This window comes from Lissotriton vulgaris, chromosome 3_1, assembly GCF_964263255.1.
Source record: "Lissotriton vulgaris chromosome 3_1, aLisVul1.2, whole genome shotgun sequence".
NCBI lineage: Eukaryota > Metazoa > Chordata > Amphibia > Caudata > Salamandridae > Lissotriton > Lissotriton vulgaris.
The window spans coordinates 1,079,158,386-1,079,177,855 of NC_141689.1; the positions used below are offsets into that span (position 1 = coordinate 1,079,158,386).

Consider the following 19,470-nt stretch of genomic DNA (forward strand, 5'->3'; position numbering starts at 1 on the left):
GGCTGTGCAATCCGGGAAAGCAATGGGCCCCAACGGGATCCCCATTGAATGGTTTAAGCTGATGGCGACTTTGAGCGCGCCACTTATGGCAATGTACACAGAGAGCCTTACTCTTACTGAACTCCTACTAGACCAGAGGACCGCGACTATTGTAGCGATCCCAAAACCCGGGAAACCCCCAACAGAATGTAACTCCTATCGCCCCATATCTCTTCTAAATGCTGAAGTGAAAATTCTGGCGAAGTTGTTGGCCAACAGGTTAACGCCTCACCTTTCCCAATTGATCCACCAGGACCAATCGGGCTTCATGCCACACAGAAGTACAGCACTGAACCATCGGCGAGTACATGGAGCATTGGCACGAGCGCCGCACCGGTCAGCAGGGGCTGTGATACTATCTTTAGACGCAAGAATGGCGTTCGACATGGTCGAATGGCAATATCTCTTCGCGGTACTCTCGCATATGGGATTCGGTCCTAAATTTATCTTGTGGATCCAACTCCTATACGCACACCCGACTGCACACATCGCAGCCAACGGCCACATCTCACACTCGATTCCACTTGCGAGGGGAACTCGCCAAGGGTGTCCCCTGTCCCCCCTATTGTTTGCCCTGGTACTGGAGCCGCTGGCGACCTTGGTTCGCACGACCCTGCTGTTGAAAGGAGTTACTTGGGGGGAGGGATGGGAAGATAAGAGTCTCCCTCTATGCGGATGACATGTTGGTCTATTTGACGGAACCGGAGAGTGGAATTCCGGAACTCCTCATCCTATGTGATACCCACGGGCTGGCATCGGGCTATACGATAAATTGGACGAAGTCTGTTATTTATGTGCTACACGGGCCGGTACCAGTCTTGCCTGAAGGGTGTCAGCTGGAGGTAGCAGAGGACTCCTTCAAGTACCTTGGCATACATGTCACCAAAAACTCAGCCGAGTTCTACGACAAAAATCTGAAACCACCGCTCGATCGACTGCGGCGGGACGTGCAACATTGGGCAAGTTTGCCCTTGACGCTGCTGGGGAGAGCGGCGCTGTACAAAATGATGGCGCTGCCTCGCTTAATCTACGCACTTGAAAACACCCCGTACCTGGTACCGCCGCCGCGATACATTCAGCAAGTGACAGCCTTGGTCTCCAGCCTACTGTGGGGAGAGCGCCTGGCGCATGCAAAGCTGAACAGAAGCTGGTAGGAGGGTGGGATCGCGTTGCCGAACTTACAGATGTACTACTGGGCGACACAGCTCAAGGTCATTAACCACTGGATACATGTCCCCCACGATGACCCAGCCTATAAGGCTGATCGCATACAACTAGGCAAACATAGTCTCCTGGCGGCGCTCTACCACAAGGGGGTGGCGGCGAAACTTATAGGACCCACGAAGCATACGGTAACCTTATGGTACGCAGCGCAGGCACGGCTTAAATGGAATGGCGTCATCACTAAGCAGACTCCGCTGTGGGACACCAAAGCGTTGGGATACCTACGGCGGAGCAAGGGTTTCACACAATGGGACAATATTGGCATATCGACAGTGGGAGACTTATGGGCAGATGGGACAGTAGTGCCGTTCCCCCAACTCCAGCAACAATATGGCCTAGGCTAACGAAACCTATCGGTATATGCAAATTAGACATGCTTTGCTGACGGCCATACCCTCAGACACAGCGATTCCAGAAGCTTCTCCGATGGAGGATCGGCTACTCACAGATTTTATGCACCATAGCGCCACCTCCCTTACATATCGCAAACTGACTAACAATTTACCAGACCCTACACATAAACTGCGAGAGAAATGGGTGGATGAGCTGGGCGATATGGACGAAACAGAGTGGAATGAGGCGTTAGCTTCCCCAAGAGAAATAGGGATTTTCCACCAAGTTCCGTTTAGTGCAGCTTAAGATACTGCATCGAATATATTACACCAGGCCCACACTGCATAAAATTCGCCGAGCGCAACACCCATACTGTCTTCGTGGGTGCGGGGAGGAGGGATCCGTTCTACACACCATTTGGGACTGCCCGAGCGTGCTAGACTACTGGAGGCAGATAATGTAAATGTAAAAAAAATGTAAATTGATACTTGTATAGCGCACTACTCACCTACAAGGGTCTCAAGGCGCTTGTACGAATACCGCTGTGGAACCCATCCTGGCTTTCCCTGTGAGGCGTCCACTCCTGGGCACCCCCAAGGTGGAGGCCAGGCATCCTTAGCGTTGTGGGGGCCGTTGTGGAGATTAAGCAAGCTATTGCCCAGAGTTGCAGAGTGGGACTCCATGATTGGAATAGGCACCGAGGCGAGAATTATCAGGTCCGTGGAATTTTGAGCCCAAGACCCGCCGAGGCGGGGAATTGAACCCTGGTCCCGGGCTAGACCTCTGCATCAGAGTCTGCCGCTCTAACCATTGAGCCACACTTCTCCACTACCTGCGTACTATCTCCCAAACACGAGGGTCTCCCTCGTACCTGAGCTCCGTAGATGTCTTTTAAATGTATGGGAACCTAACGATCTCTCACGCCATGGACAAATTTGGGGGACGATAGGTATGATGGTTGCTAAAAGAGACATAGCACAGAAGTGGGGAGCGACTGTGACACCTACACTGGCACACTGGTGTAGAAATATGTATGTCCTGATGCTCATAGAAAGGGCGGCTTACACGACAAGAGCAAGCCCAGGCAAGTGGAACAAGATCTGGATGCCATGGAATACATATAGGGGTGACCTGTGTGACCCACTGCCCGAGGACGATATTTCTGACTCCGATGGAGAGGTAGAGGAGGATGGAAATAGTGTATACTGATGATTGTGAGCAGTGATGACAACAATTTACCACGATTCTCACTGACGACCAGTTGTGCTAGCATGAGGTGGCAGGTGTGTGCTTGGCCGTAAGTGAATACTTAATGTATGATATAATGTTCTCGATAGTGTCTATGGCCTAAGTTAAAGTTTGTTTATTGTTCGCAAGGGCTGAGTTGTACAACTTCACATTGCATGCAACTTAATAATCCCAAGAAGGAACACAACAACAAAAAAGGAAAAAATAAGACATTGATTTATCCGTAGCCTGTATTGACCAATAGTTGCTACCGCTCCTCGAATACGCCGCCAGACCTAGGGTTGCCAGCAGAACGGCTGTGTTAGTTCACCTCCGCAGACTGATAATTGAGCTATAACGCGGCCGGCCCCTTGGGTTGTAGGCCTGTGGCTGTGTAATGAAGATGATGTACAATAAAGGTCTTTAAAAAATAAATAAATAAAAAAGTGGGTATGGAAGGCTATGCAGCCGTTTTATATGTCTGCAAGTGGAATCCTGTCAAGGAAAGTCATAGTGGCTCCTTTTTTGCAAGTAAAATGTGCCCCATGCACAGTATGCAGTTTGTCAGTAGCTTTGGCATAACACATGTAGATGCATTTGACTATCTTTCAAGGCCCGAATTGTAAATGGGCTTCCCTTACTGGGCTTTTGGAAAAGCTACACATTTTTGAGTCTTTTTAATAGCTTTGGTTCTATCAATGTAATGTAGGAGTGCTCTTTTGATGCCTAAATTGTGCAAAGCCCTTTCCACAACCATTCGAGGTTGTGGGAAAAAACGGTAGACCAATGGGTTAGTTAGCAAGGAATAGAGAAAACTATTGGCAGAAATCGAGGGCTTGTTCCAAGGATGATCCTATCTTTATGCAGTTGAATAAATGGCTCCTGCACTGTCAGAGTTTGCAGCCCGCAAATTTTGTGAAGGGAAAAGACTGCAATAAGCAAAGCCATCTTCCACAAAAGAAACTGTAGTGGGTATGAGTGTAGGGCCACAGATGGTGACCCCATGAGTTTATTGCGAAAAATGTTAAGGACCCACAAAGGGATGAGCAGTGGCCAAGGAGACATTACTCTTAAAGCCTCCCATACATGTTTTAACCACTGGTATTTTACAACTGGACAGGTGTTGTCTATTTTGTATGTAAATGGTAGTAGGGGTGGGTAACCCAATGTACCCTTGCGGGCTTGGGCAGTCAAATTGTTTAAAGGAAAAAGTTGCCAGCAAGGGATTTGTTTGTTGGTCTGAGTTAGACAGTGTAGTGCAGTCTGTATTAATTGGACTTAGCAGCTGAATGAAACAGCAACTGTTCAAAATATTATGAATCTGTCAACCAAATACTATAGAAACTACCACACTAGCCCCATAGAAATGCAGTGACTTAAACAGATTCAACAACAATCTTGTGATTTCTAGCAGTGAATGAAAAATTAAGCACAAGAATACAGATAAAGCAACACGGAAAGGTTTGTTCTTTTGGAAAAAATTATTATTTTTTATATTGAAAAAGAGAGAGACTTGGATTGAAGTGTCGACGTTTCGGTCTCAGTGGTGTAATCCAGAGACCATCATCAGGACAAGAGGATAATGCAATAAGGATGACCCTTATTTCATCAATAAAACAAAGCTGCAGATGAACTCACGCAGAGTTTAACAATTCATTGCCTTAGGGAAGCTTTTAGTCTGCCCCGAAGTAATATCCAAATATCCAGGCCAGAAAAGTGTTAAATCTTTGGGGAACCTGTGGTATCAATCTCAGGGTCCGAGATAGTTCTGAAGCGAGTAACTGGCATGAAGCGTCTCCTCTGTGTCAAATCAAAGGTGAGCGCACCTTTGATTTGACACAGAGGAGACGCTTCATGCCAGTTACTGCAGATGACGCGTGAGTTCATCTGCAGCTTTGTTTTATTGATGAAATAAGGGTCATCCTTATTGCATTATCCTCTTGTCCTGATGATGGTCTCTGGATTACACCACTGAGACCGAAACGTCGACACATCAATCCAAGTCTCTCTCTTTTTTTACATCTGGCTTTCTATTCATCATCTTGTAAAGAAGTCAATTTAATTTAGTGTATTCTCGACTGGATTGTTTTCTTCTGTATTTATGGATTTTTTTTTCAGCTCCATTTACATAAGAAACACATGCAATTGTTTATAACTGTACACCCTTGATTTTCGTTGATGATTTATTTCAATATAAAAAATAATAATTTTTTCCAAAAGAACAAACCTTTCCGTGTTGCTTTATTTGTATTCTTGTGCTTAATTTTTCATTCACTGCTAGAAATCACAAGATTGTTGTTGAATCTGTTTAAGTCACTGCATTTCTATGGGGCTAGTGTGGTAGTTTCTATAGTATTTGGTTGACAGATTCATAATATTTTGAACAGTTGCTGTTTCATTCAGCTGCTAAGTCCAATTAATACAGACTGCACTACACTGTCTAACTCAGACCAACAAACAAATCCCTTGCTGGCAACTTTTTCCTTTAAACATATTTTGTATGTAGGCTGCGAGAGCAGTTATGTATGCCTTTACAGAAGTATATGCTAAGCCTTTCGTGCTAAGCCTGCCTTTTCTAAAGCACGAAGAAACTCTATTCTCCATTGCAGTTTACACAGTTAAATGGAGGTGCTCTATTTACATGCTGAGATGGAGCCTACTACATGTTTCCTTGCCAACTTCTAGTCTTGGATTTCTTAAAGCCTCTCATTTTGGCCTGCTTTTCAATTGTTTTGGCACTGTCTCTTAACACCTCCAACATATACTGATAAGATAACCATGAGCAAAAGATTATGGTATGCTTCTTTCTGATTTCTGTCCACTATCTGACATCAGCTACTATTTCTGAGGGTTCACTTTTGCTGAAACACTTTTCCATAAGGATTTCCTTCTTCGAGTGGCAGGACACTTAGTCAAGAATGATAATAATGACCTACAAAATCTCCACTACCTACAACTATATTGTCATGCTAAGTATTCATTTGGTACTAATAGCTTCTAAGCTGCTTACCTATATTTACCTTGCAATGTAGTGAGTAGCATATGGGTTATTATGTTCATGAACAATAACAGATGTTAACTAATGAGGTTAGTTCAGACTTACTCACAAGGTGCCCGTCTACTGGTTCACATCATGAAACAAGGACGATGAACCTTTTCATTTTATAGCTGTTGATATCATGTGACCATGTCACAAACTTTCTGTCAACTGGTGAGAACAAATGTAAATGCACTTTCGCATGCACTAAAGTTTACCTGAGGCATTTGACAAGATCACACGACCGGTCAATCCCAAGTGATTAATTTTACACCCTCCCAACTATGCTAGGCATGTGAGGAAGTGGGGAAATCAAATTAGAGCGGTGCACGACTCGGTATTGAGACCAGTAGTATTCAAGAAATCAATAAGTCTTGTGATGCTTGAAGTCGTGAATAATCCCTTATTTACAAAAATTGTCAGCCAACGCGTTTCGTTCATGGGAATGAACTCCTTCAGGGCAAAGGTCCACGTTCCCTGGTGAGGAAATTGATGTGTAGGGTTAGTAGTCCGGGCTGCACTGGCCTCCTCAGTAAGGGCCGCTGTGCGCCGTATCCGACGAGTAGGCGGTATGGAAAGCTGTCCGCTTCTATGATAAGAACGGTCATGTGAGAAAGTGATCCATCAGACTATTGATCCACGCTCCACGTAGATTGGATTCCTTTTGAAGGAAAATATGCCACCAAATAGTCCACTTAGCTTCACTTAAAGCTAATTTTAAGTCAGCTGCATGCTTCTCAGTGAGCACCGTTAATCTTTTCTGAGCATTCTGTAGATTCTAATAAATCGAGGATGCATAGATGGGGCACTGTACATAAAGTTACTACAACTCTTGCCGAAATGCCCACTAGTGTGCATACCTTTGATTTGACACTGTGGCTTGAAATATATTATGCATTTAGTAGCAAGGTGCATCTTATCACCTACTTCATTATAAACTAGGTGATAAAGAATAACAAAAGGTTGATGTAAAAGAAGTGGATAGTGTCAATTAGCTCCGAATGGTGAAGAAGGTATAACACACCAATGAATGTAACTTTCATCTAAAAGAAACAGCCTATTTTTTCTGCTTTGCCCTGAATGTTCATTTATCTGTACTTGCATGGGCTTTTAAAATATAGTTGTCCACATACCATCAAAGGCATACTGACAAAACATAAGCCTCTTTTTAATGATCAATAATGGACATATGTCAATGCCAATCCACAAAGAAGGAAGTAAACAAATTGAGTTGTAAATTCAGTTTGCTATGTGGTTAAATGGTTCATCTGCTTTTTCTCACCACATTCTCAAAATGTTTCAGGAGACTTTTACTATTCAAGAGACATTATCTACATGCCCCGCAGAATGTGTCCCCTTACCTATCTAACACATAGACAGCCACAAAAATTCTCATGTGGGGCTTCAGCTGTATTCTTACAAACTCCATGTTTACATAATATTTCCGAGACTTTCCAGTAGTACTTCCTCAACTGATGACCTACAAGGCACGCCTAATAACCTTTAGAAATGGAAGGAGGCCATTTATCTTCAATTGAACAGTACTATGACCAAGGTGGTTATGATCATTACTAAGGGTAGACACAATTCAGCTCTCACTTACCATTCCAGCCATCTTTGGACAAAACATGAATGCTCCAACTAAACTAAACATTTAAGGTTTACTTTTGATTGTGAAATGACCCTCTGACGGGACAGGGTTGGTGGTAAGGAGCTTTCAATAACTGGCCCAATAGACCAGGCTCCCCCTACTGTCTCCTAACCATAAATCTTTGTTGGTAGGGGCAAGTTATTAACTCTAGATTCTGGAACTGTTTGTATACCAGGGTGTTTGCTCCGCAAATTAACCACCTGCAGAGGCACCAGTGATGGCAAGGATTAACATTGGTCTCCAATTGAAGGACCATATGCATCTTGCTACAAAATAACTTCTGTGGTTTTGGGTTCAGACAGGATTGCTTTTAAACTAACTTGTTGTATGAAAAACATCCTAGAAATTTCAGCCTGAAGAGAAGGTTAACATCCAATAGCCAGACTTTAAGAAAATGACATAAGCCTCCTTTTGTCCAGGTTGCTTGACAAGAATGACCAGTGCAAAGAGACCCTAATGGCAAGTGGGTTTTAAATGTATTTATATTTCAAAGTTCAAAATTAGCTTTATTTGACTTTTGTTGCAAAATCATAAAAGCACAGAGTATCACGATACATTAAGTAGACAACTTAAAAAAATTAAAACGAAAATGATCGCCATATATTTACACATTAAAAACGATCATATTTCAGCAACAATCAGTACTGTTGTTTTAGTTAATAAAGGTCAAATGGGATAGTACCTAGAAATACACATAACTATTACCATACATTTTTCCATTTACTAAGATTGAACACAATGTGGCATCAAGTTAGATTCATATATATTTTAAGGATAAAAAATAAATAGATATTACCCAATTAAAAAGACAGGAGTAAGAGGCGACAAATTACATATATTATTGCCTACATAATCCCAGTCCTATGGTGTTTCTCAGGGCAATTACATTTCTCAAATAAGAGGATACCGCTTTTACCACACATGCTGTTTCTAACTGCTTCAGTTTGAAATATGCTGCTCTGGAACTCCTTATTCCCTATTTTATAAGGACCGGCTTCAAAAACCTCTTCCTGGGGGGTCACATAATATTTACAAAACAGGATAGAATGAATATTAGATTGGACGGATGTTTCATCACAAGGGCATTTACCTAACGATTTTGACCAGTCGTTACAGTTTGGAAGAGTTATCAAACGAAAAAAGGTATCTCCCCGAACCTGGTTAATAACATCCTCGCATAGGGGCTTGTTTCCAATAATAGATATGATTGCATACCTACATGTGGATTTATTTTCTGATACTCCAGGCATGTATGTTTATCCTTTTCTGCAAGCCACCTTTTATGATTTAAGAACTCCAATATAAATTTTTTAAGAGTACGTTTTGAAACCGTTTCCAAGCATGTAGGCTGATCAAAATATTCTTTATGCCCTATGTCCGAGGCCATGGTTTTAATAGAATTTAACCACTTAATATGTGCTACTCCATCCAACGCTAAACAATCTAAAACGATGTCTCTGTTTAAAGACGTTTCTGGGGTTGCCCACATTTTGTGCCATAAAAGCAATGGGGAAGATTTAATCGTATCCTCTACAAACGATATCCCCAGTTCACTGTGAATAAAGAAAGTAGACATAGATTTGGGTGCAGCCAGTAAATAACGAAGGAAATCGTTTTCAGCTCGTTGGATCTGATCCACGCTAACAATCCCCCAAAGCCTGGCTCCGTAGGTACCGGGAGGGATACATTTTGCCTTATAGATTTGGGTTAGTTCCTTCGCTGGGCGCCTGCCCAGTTTCCTTGAGAAATTTATTAAGGCACCGTTTGCCCTGCTAATAGCCAGTTTTCTTGCAAAGACTGCCTCTTTCCAGCTCCCCCTGCTGTCAAAGATAACTCCTAGATAACAGAAACTGTCTGTATTTTTCATCTTATCTCCCCCCAGATGGACGCCTTACTGTGTTTTTTTTTTTTTAATTACTACAGGTCATGGAATATGTTTTGGAGACGTTAATCAATAGGCCCCGGTCCTTCATATATCACTAAAATTCAGCTACAGCCCGTTGTAGGCCGATGACAGTACGAGACATTATTGCTGCGTCATCAGCATACAAAAGGATGAGGATGGGTGTTCCGCCAACAGCGGGGTAGTCAAACTGGAAGTCTATGAGATGTTGTCCCACGCTGTTGATATACAAGGTGAAAAGAAAGGGCGCTAAAACACATCCTTGTCGGACACCTCTTAATATTACATTTATCAGAACAGGCCCCCGCTCTCCCATAGCGTACCCTGGCCCCCGCATCCCTTTATAGTTCTCTAATAAATGAAAGGAGCTGGTGGTCTACACCCATGTCTCAGAGCGTCTTCCATAGCATAGAGTGATCTACACAGTCGAACGCGGAACTAAGGTCCACAAACGTAATAAAAAGTTTTTCATGTTTGGCTTGAGTATACTTGGCGGCTAGTAACGCCAAGTTTAGACCCTGTTCTATTGTGCCCTTTCCGCTACGAAATCCATATTGGAGATTAGAAAAAATATTTTTATCCTCTGCCCAGACCTGTAGTCTATTAAGAACAATTCTGCCCGCTACCTTCATAAGGGCGTCTAAAAGCGATATTGGTCGATAGCAGACAGGATTGTTCCTATCCCTTTTTTTTTTTTTAAATAGGTACAACCACCACCTCTGGCCACGTAGAAATAAAACCAGTGGCGTTTGCACAATTTAAAACATTAGTTAATAGGGGCGACCATAAAGATCATTCATTTTATAAAGGTTAATCGGGACACCGTCCGGGCCCGGTGCTTTACCAGAGGCGCTATCTTGAATTGCTTTAACAACCTCCGCATGCTCGAAAACAACTCCTAGCGGAAATGGGTTTAAACACTCCTGGTTGTCCAAAACATTATCAATCTCAGGAGCTGTGGTATTTTTATATAAATTGTGTGACCCAGATATCCCCTGGTATAGCTATATCAATAATATCAGAATCTCTATCTGCCAGAAAAGGGGCATTTACAGCTCTCCAGAAGGATAAATTATCTTTTTTTAGACAAGCATCGTGAAGATTCTGCCAAATTTCACTTTTTAACTCTTTTTTCCTTCTGGCCAGTGCAGCACTATACAGTTTCCGGGTTTGTCTTATCAATGGCATATTTCTGGGGATTTCATGTGGAACCCTTTTCAAATTCTGATGCGCCTTTGTGCAATTTTTGTCAAACCAACTCCTTGCTTTTTGAGTTTGAGTTTTAGAATTTCTAGTCAGCATTTTTTTAATTTCAGATGTTATGTCCCCGGAGGCATCAAAGACTTCTTTATTGCGTACAGTTAGTGCAAGGCAGATATTAAATTGCTCATAGGTATTAGTAATCAGTTTATGCAGAAAGGTTTTTGGGTCTACTTTCACACAGTTAATACGATAACCGTTAGTACTAGCCAGGTTTATAGTGGTATTGTAAATTACCTCCATAGTTGGTTCACATCCCCTTTTTTCTAGACAGAAAGAGATGGGGTAGTGATCGCTGTGGACAACATCTAGTGTTTCACAAGACAACACTAAAGACCGATGTCTAAAGGATAGGAGGGTGAAATCAATTATAGAATTCACCCCTCTCCTATTGAATGTTGGTTTAAAAAGTGCTGGTGGCGAACAATTTTCATTAATGTAGCCCAGGTCAAACTCATGTATCAGGGAATTCAATAAGTCCCCCAACCTAGAGTGGCTAAAATGGGTTGGTATGTCTCCCCTGTCCTCGGCCAGATGGCAAGTGCCTGTGACATAGCTAGTACAGAGACAACAATTAAAGTCTCCAACCCATAAGATGGTCAAGTCCCCCTCTCCAGAATTTTCTAGCTCCCTTAATCGTCTTCTGAGACTTGATAATATCTCTTCGCATTGCGGCGCTGGGCATTATTATAAAAATTTACAATGGCCATGTTTTTTACACCCATCCAACTCACCATCAGAATCTGATAACACTCTGCCGAAATAAACTTAGTCATTTAATCCCTGATGCATTAGAAATATAGGTGCATAAACCACCCTTATTTCTGCCATGGGTGCTGATATTAGCAGGAGTGTTATATGTTTGATATCCTAGAATATGAATGTCATGGGCAGTCCAGGTTTCCTGGAAACACAAAATATTGTATTTATTAATAATCTCGAGCCAATCTGGGCGATCCACCTGATCTTTAAGTCCTGCTATATTCCAGGAGATGATCCACTGACCCTTCTGATACTCCCCACAAATGAGATCATCTTGGCCCCTCCTAGGTTTATTATTGGGATGACCTTCTCCCCTGTCTATTATATCATTGGGCGTACTAACAGGTATGTCATACTCCTTTTCCTTTTCTTTTTCTTCGATCGGTTTGGCGAGTCAATCGACCCCCTCCAAGCCAGAAAGAAGAGCAAAGCGATTTTGGGTGGCAATATTTAGCCTGGGAGCCACCGCAATTCTGGCATTCTGATATCTTGGCCTCAGGGTTTTTCTACCAAGGACCTTGGAATGAAATAACTAAGGTCCTTGGTAGATATCCCACTCTCATCACCCTCTGGGTACCAGACTCTTATATAGTTTGTTGCCCTATGGTCCTTGAAATTTATAATAATAATGTCCCCTTGTAGGTCCTTTTGTCTAGGACCCACCCAGCCACACCGTCTAACATGTAGGATGTCACCATTTATGTTACGAGGTAATGGCCTATTTACTCGTAACCTGTGCACGACCTTGTTCTTAAGGTTCTGGTAGGCTTCGAATTTCCCCTCTGTTAGCTCTGGAACCCAGGTCAGGACAATAACATATGGCACCGACTCCGGTGGTAAGTCTATGCAATGTGCTTGTCCTTTAATGTTTAAGTCCTGATATGATCTCCCTTTTTTCCGTCCTTGTTCATATGTTTGAGTGTTATTACCTTGTACATTATCTCTCCTTTCCCTGTGCTTTAATGGTTCAGGTATTGCCTTTGTAACTTTTTTTACCAGGAGGCTATCATTCGCAAAGGGCAGTGACTCTGCGTTATTTGTAAGATTAGTTGGCTTTGTTACCATTACTGCAACAGGTGGAGTGATATCTGGCCTTTTTACTGATAAATCCTTAATTAAATTTGTATTGGTGATACCTATTTCTTGAATATGGCCCAATTGCTCAGCAATTCTTCTGACTCTCTCTATCAACGGTAACAATAAGGATTTAACCAGTTGCTCTATATTGGACATAAGATCTTGATGCAAATGTGCAGATGGGTGGTTTTTATCAGTTATCCTGCTTGTAGGGCCAGTGTTTTCAATAGGGCTTCCAGTTAATTTCGGGGTTTTTGATCGGGTACCTTTTTGCTTGTTCCTGCCACGTTTCCTTTTAGTTGGAGGGGCCGGGGCAGTTATTTTTACCATGGGCTTCTTTTTAAGGGGGCTTGTTAGGTGTTGCCAGTATTTGCTCCTCTATACTGGTATCAGATTGAGATCCTATGGTGATATTTGTATTGGGCTTTTTCCTCCTTTGAGCTTGTGACTCTGTAAGATCTCGTAACTGTGGGGGGATACCAATGTCACTTATACAGTCTATCCCAGTAGCGTGATTTGATGGAGCAGTTACTAGCTGAATATGGCCCAATGAAGAACGCTTCTTTAACAATTCAGAGGACAAGCGCTCTCTGTGAAAGCGATTTCGCGTACTAAAACAGAGGCAGCCCGGTTAATGATATGATCTATTGTCCCACTCACCGACCCTCCTGTCATGGCTATCCTACCGGTTTTTAACCAAGCATCCATATTGAATGGTTTAACTACAGATAGATGTATACCACAGTATTACAAATGTCCAACTTTCTTGGCATACAAAGCGTAAAAGGGTACATTAACTTAATAAAGAAAAACAAGGATGTGAGGGAAAACAGGGCAAATAAAAGGAGGGGTTGCCCATCCCAGCCTCGGCCAGCCCTGGACGGCCACAGACGGCCCGCCCTTTGCCCGGGCTTAGCCCGGCGCCGCCCCGTGACGCGGAAGCAGCACATGATTCTTAAGCGCCTCCGGGCGCGGAAATGCGGCGGGTGGGCGTGGCAGTCCCGCTAAGTGTTCTGGGGAATGTAGTCCCCCCGCACTAAGGCCGCTGAGCTGGTGTTTAGCGGCGGCGGGGGGGGGGGGAGGGGGGACAGACAGCCAACAATGCGCATGTAGCGCAGGACAGGTAGGCAGCCCAAGTGTCCTCACAGGCGACAACAGCAACAGAGCAGGTGAGCGTCCCTCCGAATTGCAAGGTCTCCCGCTCCCCAGAGGCAGCACAGGATTCTTAAGCGCCTCCGGGCGCAGAAATTCGGCGGGTGGGCGTGGCAGTCCCGCGAAGTTTTCTGGGGAATGTAGTCCCCCCGCACTGCGGCCACTGAGCTGGTGGTTAGCGGCGGCGGGGAGGACAGACAGCCAAAAATGGGCACGTAGCGGGGACAGGTCAGCAGCCCAAGGGTCCTCACAGGCGACAACAGCAACAAAGCAGGTGAGCGTCCCTCCGAATTGCAAGGTCTCCCTTATGTATTCCGTGAACATAACCCCGAATGGTATCAGAGCGCTTCACATAATGGAATGGAAGACCAAAGTAAAGGGGAAATTGCAGAGGGGGTAACAGAGAATAACATAATTAACTAATAACAATGTACCAGGATGAGAACAACCACTACTTAGTAGGGTATGACAGATAACCCTGAGCATTACAGTTGTTTGGCCAAAAAGAGTGTTGTCAGGGGTCAATGAGAAAGCAGACGATCCACGACCATTCAAGGCAAGAACTTGTTCATTGGGATTATTTTGACTTCATGTTTGAAGGCGGCCGTGTAGAAGACTTCCGGTGGAAGAGAGTTCCAGCTCTATTGATGCCGAGCAAGAGAAAGCTCTGAGCCTCATTCTCTTTTTGCGAAAGGTTGAGGTTTCAATAGGAGAGAATTTGCACTTCTTGATGTTCTACCCCCTACTGATAGTTCTAGCTTTTGAGCCAGGTAACCGGGGGTTTTGAAATGGAGGGCTTTGTGCTTCAAACAAGCAATCTTTAGTTGTATTCATGCTTCGTAGGGTAACCAATTTAGAGATCTTAGGGCTGGGGATATGTGTATATTTCTTTTTGTACCTATAATCAATCTGGCAGCGGCATTCAAGGAAGGCCTGATTGGGGCCAAGGTATATTTGAGGAGGACACAGAGCGTAGCGCTACCATAGTCTAGCCTCAGCAGGACAGGCGCTTGAACCACCTGCTTGAAGTCCTCTTGAGGAAGGAATGGTTTTAGATTTCTAAGAATCCTCATATGGTGGTTAGCACCCTTAGTTGAAGGCAGTGAGGTGTTTCATCTAGAGGTCTATCTTCGGGGTGTGATTAGGAGGAGATATGAGAAGGAATTCTGTTTTGGCGGTGTTGAGCAGGAGGTGGTTCTCAGTTAGCCAGTTTTGGGTAATCGTCAGGGTGGAGTTGAGTAAAGTGAAGTGTTCGGAGGAGGTGATTTTCAGGTAAAGTTGCATGTCATCCGCATACATATGAAAAAGAATGTTCATGGAGTTTAGAGCATTCGCTACCGGATCCAGGAAAATATTAAAGAGTATGGGAGTAAGGGCAGATCCTTGACGGACCCGCATGGAGACTGTAGAAGGCTGGGATAGGGATTGATTCACCTTGACTCTTTGGGATCTATTGTGAAGGAAGGACAAGAACCATTGCAATACCAGACCAGAAAGGTCCATCCGGTATTCCAGAATGGCTAAGAGGTTATCGTGCTTAACAGTGTTGAATGCTGATGAAAGGTCCCGGAGGATTAGGAAGCAGGATACGTTATGGTCTAACATTTTTAAAACGTCATCCATAAGGTGAGTGAGCGCCGATTCAGTGCTGTGACCGCTCCGAAAAACCAGATTGACGTTGATCCAAGAGATTGAAATTCTCAATTTTCTAGGAGCTTAGCCAGAGTGGGGATGTTGAACATGGGAGAAAAGTTGTTGAGATGAGTTCTGTCTGCATCAGGTTTTTTAAGAATGGGTAAAACCGGAGCTGCTTTTAGACATTCGGGGATCTTGCCTCAAGATAAAGAAGCATTTACAATCTTTGTCCAAAGGGGGATGATGGCATCCTTGATTTCTTTGAAGACAGACGATGGCAATGGGTCGCTGAAGTGATTAGAAGGGTTGAAGCGAAGAAGGGTTTTGTAGATGTCATTTTCACTGAGGGGAGTGACAGACCCCAAGTGGCCTTGTTCTTGCTGCTAATACTAAGAAGCTTTAACCTATCAGAGAGGGCAGTATCAGCAGCACTCTCATATGATGTAAGAAGAGCCATCTTAGATTCAAGGTCAATACTGAGGAGTTTAATTTTCTCCATAAAGAAAACAAACAGATCGTCGCATGAAGGAGAGTCGTCTCCTGAGTCAAGGTGGTTGGGTGCTTTCGCGGATTGTAGTTTGACAATTTCAAAAAGTTTCTTAGGGCGATTTAAGGCTTGAATAAGTTGGGATCTGAAGTAATCAGCCATAGCAGTCTTGTTTTTTTTATTATAGGAGCATATAAACGATCTAAGAACTTTTAGATGATCTACTGAAGGTTTTGATCTCCATAAACATTTGCTGCCCTTAAGTTGCTGTTTTCAGAGTTTAGGTTGTCGTTGAACCAGGGTTTGGAGAAGGGATTTTTTTGATGTAGAGGTGCTATGGAATCCATGATACCAGAGATAGAGGAGTTATAGAAGTCAGTGAGATCATGTCATGTCATCTTGGGAAGACACGGCATATTTACATTCGATTGCTAGACATTCCGTGTTAATATTCCTGAGGTCTCTTTTCCACTGTAATTTTCTTCGGTTGATCCCTTTTCCGAATCACCTCCCAGTTAATAAAGAAGAAGATGCTGTAACGGTCGGACCAATCACGAGGGTTAATGTCTTCCAATGTGATGGTATTACCTTTTGAAATGCTGAGGTCCAGAATTTCTCCTTTGGTGTGAGTTGGTCGGTCGCAGAATTGGGTAAGGTCCAGATAGGATCAGAATAAGTTTAGGCAGATCACCGTTTGGTCATTAGGATTAGACCAGTGAAGGTTGAAATCACTGAGGTAGATTTGGGATACTGAGGGGTCGTCGTTGGAAGAGATGATTTCCATTAGCTGTTCAATGAGGAGGAAGTTATCACCAGGAGGGTGGTAGAAAGTATGAAGTTTGCAAACCGGGAGGTGAGTACTAGATATGTTGAGGCAAAGGTATTCAACTACGGATAAGGTGGCGGTCTCCATATGGGAAACAGATAGTGTGTTCCGTTGTATACAAGCTAGTCCACTGCCCTGCTTCTTAGATCTGTCTAGATGCATTAAGTCATGACTAGGAGGCACTAAGAGGTCTAAGATAGGGGTGGAGAAAGGATTTAGCTGTGTTTCCGTGAGGATCATGATATCGAGCTCATTGGTTTGGATCAGGTCGAAAGAGGTCAGAGGCATGCTTGCTTGCTGATCTACAATTGAGAAGTGCGCATTTCAGACGTATAGGCGTGTGTGATGTAGGATTCTGAATGATGTTTACTTGCTTGAGGTTGTCGCTATTTACAACTCTGCGGTTGTTCAAGGGTTCCCTGTGTGGGTTGGCGTGAATGGCTTGAATTTGGACCATAGGGATCTTGTCAGTGTCTAGAGTGAGTAAGAGAGAAGTAGATCCTAGCTATCACTGGTCACAAGCTCAACCATCATTCTTCTAGGGCGGAAGGGGGCGTTAGGGAGGGGAAGGATATAGAGATAAGGTGCAAGGAGTGCTGGTCAAGGCCAGTGGGTGCTCTGCCAGGGACTGTGGGCAGCTTTCCTAAGGAAATAAGAGAACTGAGCAAGGGTAGATGGTCAAGTGAGAGGGCTTGTAGAGATAACTTGTCCAGACGCACAGGCACGTCTTGAGTGTTGGTTAAGGGATAGAAACTGAGGGAAGATATCCGGGAGAGAGGAGGGGCCTCGAGGGATGTCTGGATGAAGTGAGGTGGGAATACGAAGGTCCTGGGGAGAAGATGTGTCCTTAAAATCTTGCGGAATCCCTGCTCGATTGGAAGGAGTGGCAGGGGAAGGAAGGAGGGTGGAGGACCAGTTGTGTTGTGTAATGGAGGTGCTCATAGGGAGGTTGAGTGTGTTAGGCTAAGGAGATACCATTGTGCTCCGTCGGTAGAGAAGGTGTAGATAATGAGGCCCAGGATGGGGGAGAATCTGCAGAGAGAAGAGGGGGTATGTCTTGAGAGGGCATCCGGATTAGGAAAACGCTGAGAATCTGGCTTCCGATCGGCAAGATGAGTGGAACATTAAGCCTGCCATTCAGATGTGTCGATGGTCGATTCGAGTGCGAGACTACTAGAGGGGATTGAGTCTCCCTGAAATCAGCTATGAGGTGAGTGGAATTAGGAGAACTTGAAGTATTCCATGAAGTGGAGGGAGGTGAGCTGGTTCTACACAAATGTAACAAAGACAATTGTAATTATTATGAAGGACAAACTGAAAATGTACCTTAAATAAGGATGACACTACCATCCTGAAACAAAAGCTTACCTGTCAGTTTGCAGGACGTTGATAAGATGGTCCATAGCTTGGCTGCCCACTTCCAGGCGGTATTTCTGTAAAATCAATGAAGTATTAATGACAGTGGTTTATTGAATGGCAGCAATTACTGGTCAGAAGTTGGAAGTGTAATGCTGCATTTCTCTCCAAATTTCTTTACAATGCTTTGAATAATTCTGAGGTGGTAGAATCAGGTGCAGAAGTGCAATAGACAGTGGTAGCTGAAAAAAGAGGGATGATAAAGAGAAACATGTGTTGAGGGGTAGACTTGCAGTGCTAAAGAGCAAGGGAGGCATCTGAGATTGAATGCAGGAGAGGTTCAGACCATGCTATCTGAAACCCACTAGAAAAGGCTTCTTTGAGCGACCTCCACTGAACAGTTGAATTGCAAACTATAATGACCAGCGCAGGAGGAGACACCTGGCCAACCCTAACTGCTCAAATTGGGTGGGGTAGAAAAGGACCTGGAGACCTTGGGGATGTGAATTGCTGTATGCAAGCAGGTATGATCTCCCCCAGCGGTAGACCTACTATTACCCACTACGAATTGTGTGAAGGGCCTATTTTACCTGCACTGCCAGGTGGAAAATCAGCCGTTGCGAAGATTCAACTTTTTCTAGATGGGGCGAACCTGGGACATATATTTCGTACCTTTAGCCAGGTCTTTTACAAGAATACAGACCAATTGGCAGGAAGTACTAACTGCCATATCATAAATGATTGGATGTAAATTACCATCTGGCCCTAGAACAGCCATATTGGTAGGGGTGTGGGAGAACATACAGAAAATTCACTGCTTTGGCACTCCTATTGGACAACAGGCTGGACTCTTGCAGCTTGGACATGGGAAGAACTCCAAAATAAAAACAATTGATGGACGCTCTCAGACTGCAATGGGCAATTTAAACTTTACACTTAATAACTGCCCGGTCATCCAGACCAAGAGACATATGGAGCCCATTGCAGTAATTTCTTTTAAAGACTACTCCATAGCACATTATTAGTCACTCATCAAAAGAATATGCAATATAACTTGTAAGAGAATTGAAAATACTGGAGTTCTGGAACTGTGTATTCTTTCGGGATGTTATGGAGTAAGAATCAGTAAGAGAAAGAAAGCACAGAAGAAGAAAAAAACACGAAGAAAATGCAGAGGAAATAAACATAGGCAAAGCCAAAGGAACTCACATTTCTAATGAACTCTAAGCTGCTAACTTGTTTGTAAAGAATTTGTTTATCTAAGTGTAATAAAAAAATCAAAATACTGGAGGAATAAGAAACATCTTACAGTATCTCAAAACTTAACAATAAATTCAATATTTGCAATCTTTATACATAGCAGTTTATTTTTCGAATTTCAAGAAGGGAACACTGAACACAAGTAAATTGCCTGTTACACACAGCCCAGCATAAAGTTAAAACAGGTGACTGGTTGCTGGTTCTTAAAAAACTTAACACCAGTCAGAGGAATTGTCAACAT

The 19,470-nt window shown here is 43.5% G+C and overlaps 1 protein-coding gene across 6 annotated transcripts in view; it reads right to left on the bottom strand.

Annotated features, from left to right (window-relative positions):
• USO1 (USO1 vesicle transport factor) overlaps nucleotides 1-19,470 on the bottom strand; it is a 682,652-nt gene that overhangs the window by 388,323 nt on the left and 274,859 nt on the right. For all 6 annotated transcript variants that reach the window (XM_086961508.1, XM_086961506.1, XM_086961505.1 and 3 more), the window contains one exon: nucleotides 17,982-18,046. In XM_086961508.1, the coding sequence (XP_086817634.1) occupies nucleotides 17,982-18,016 (35 nt within the window). In that variant the 5' untranslated portion in view covers nucleotides 18,017-18,046. The remainder of the gene's footprint in view (nucleotides 1-17,981; nucleotides 18,047-19,470) is intronic.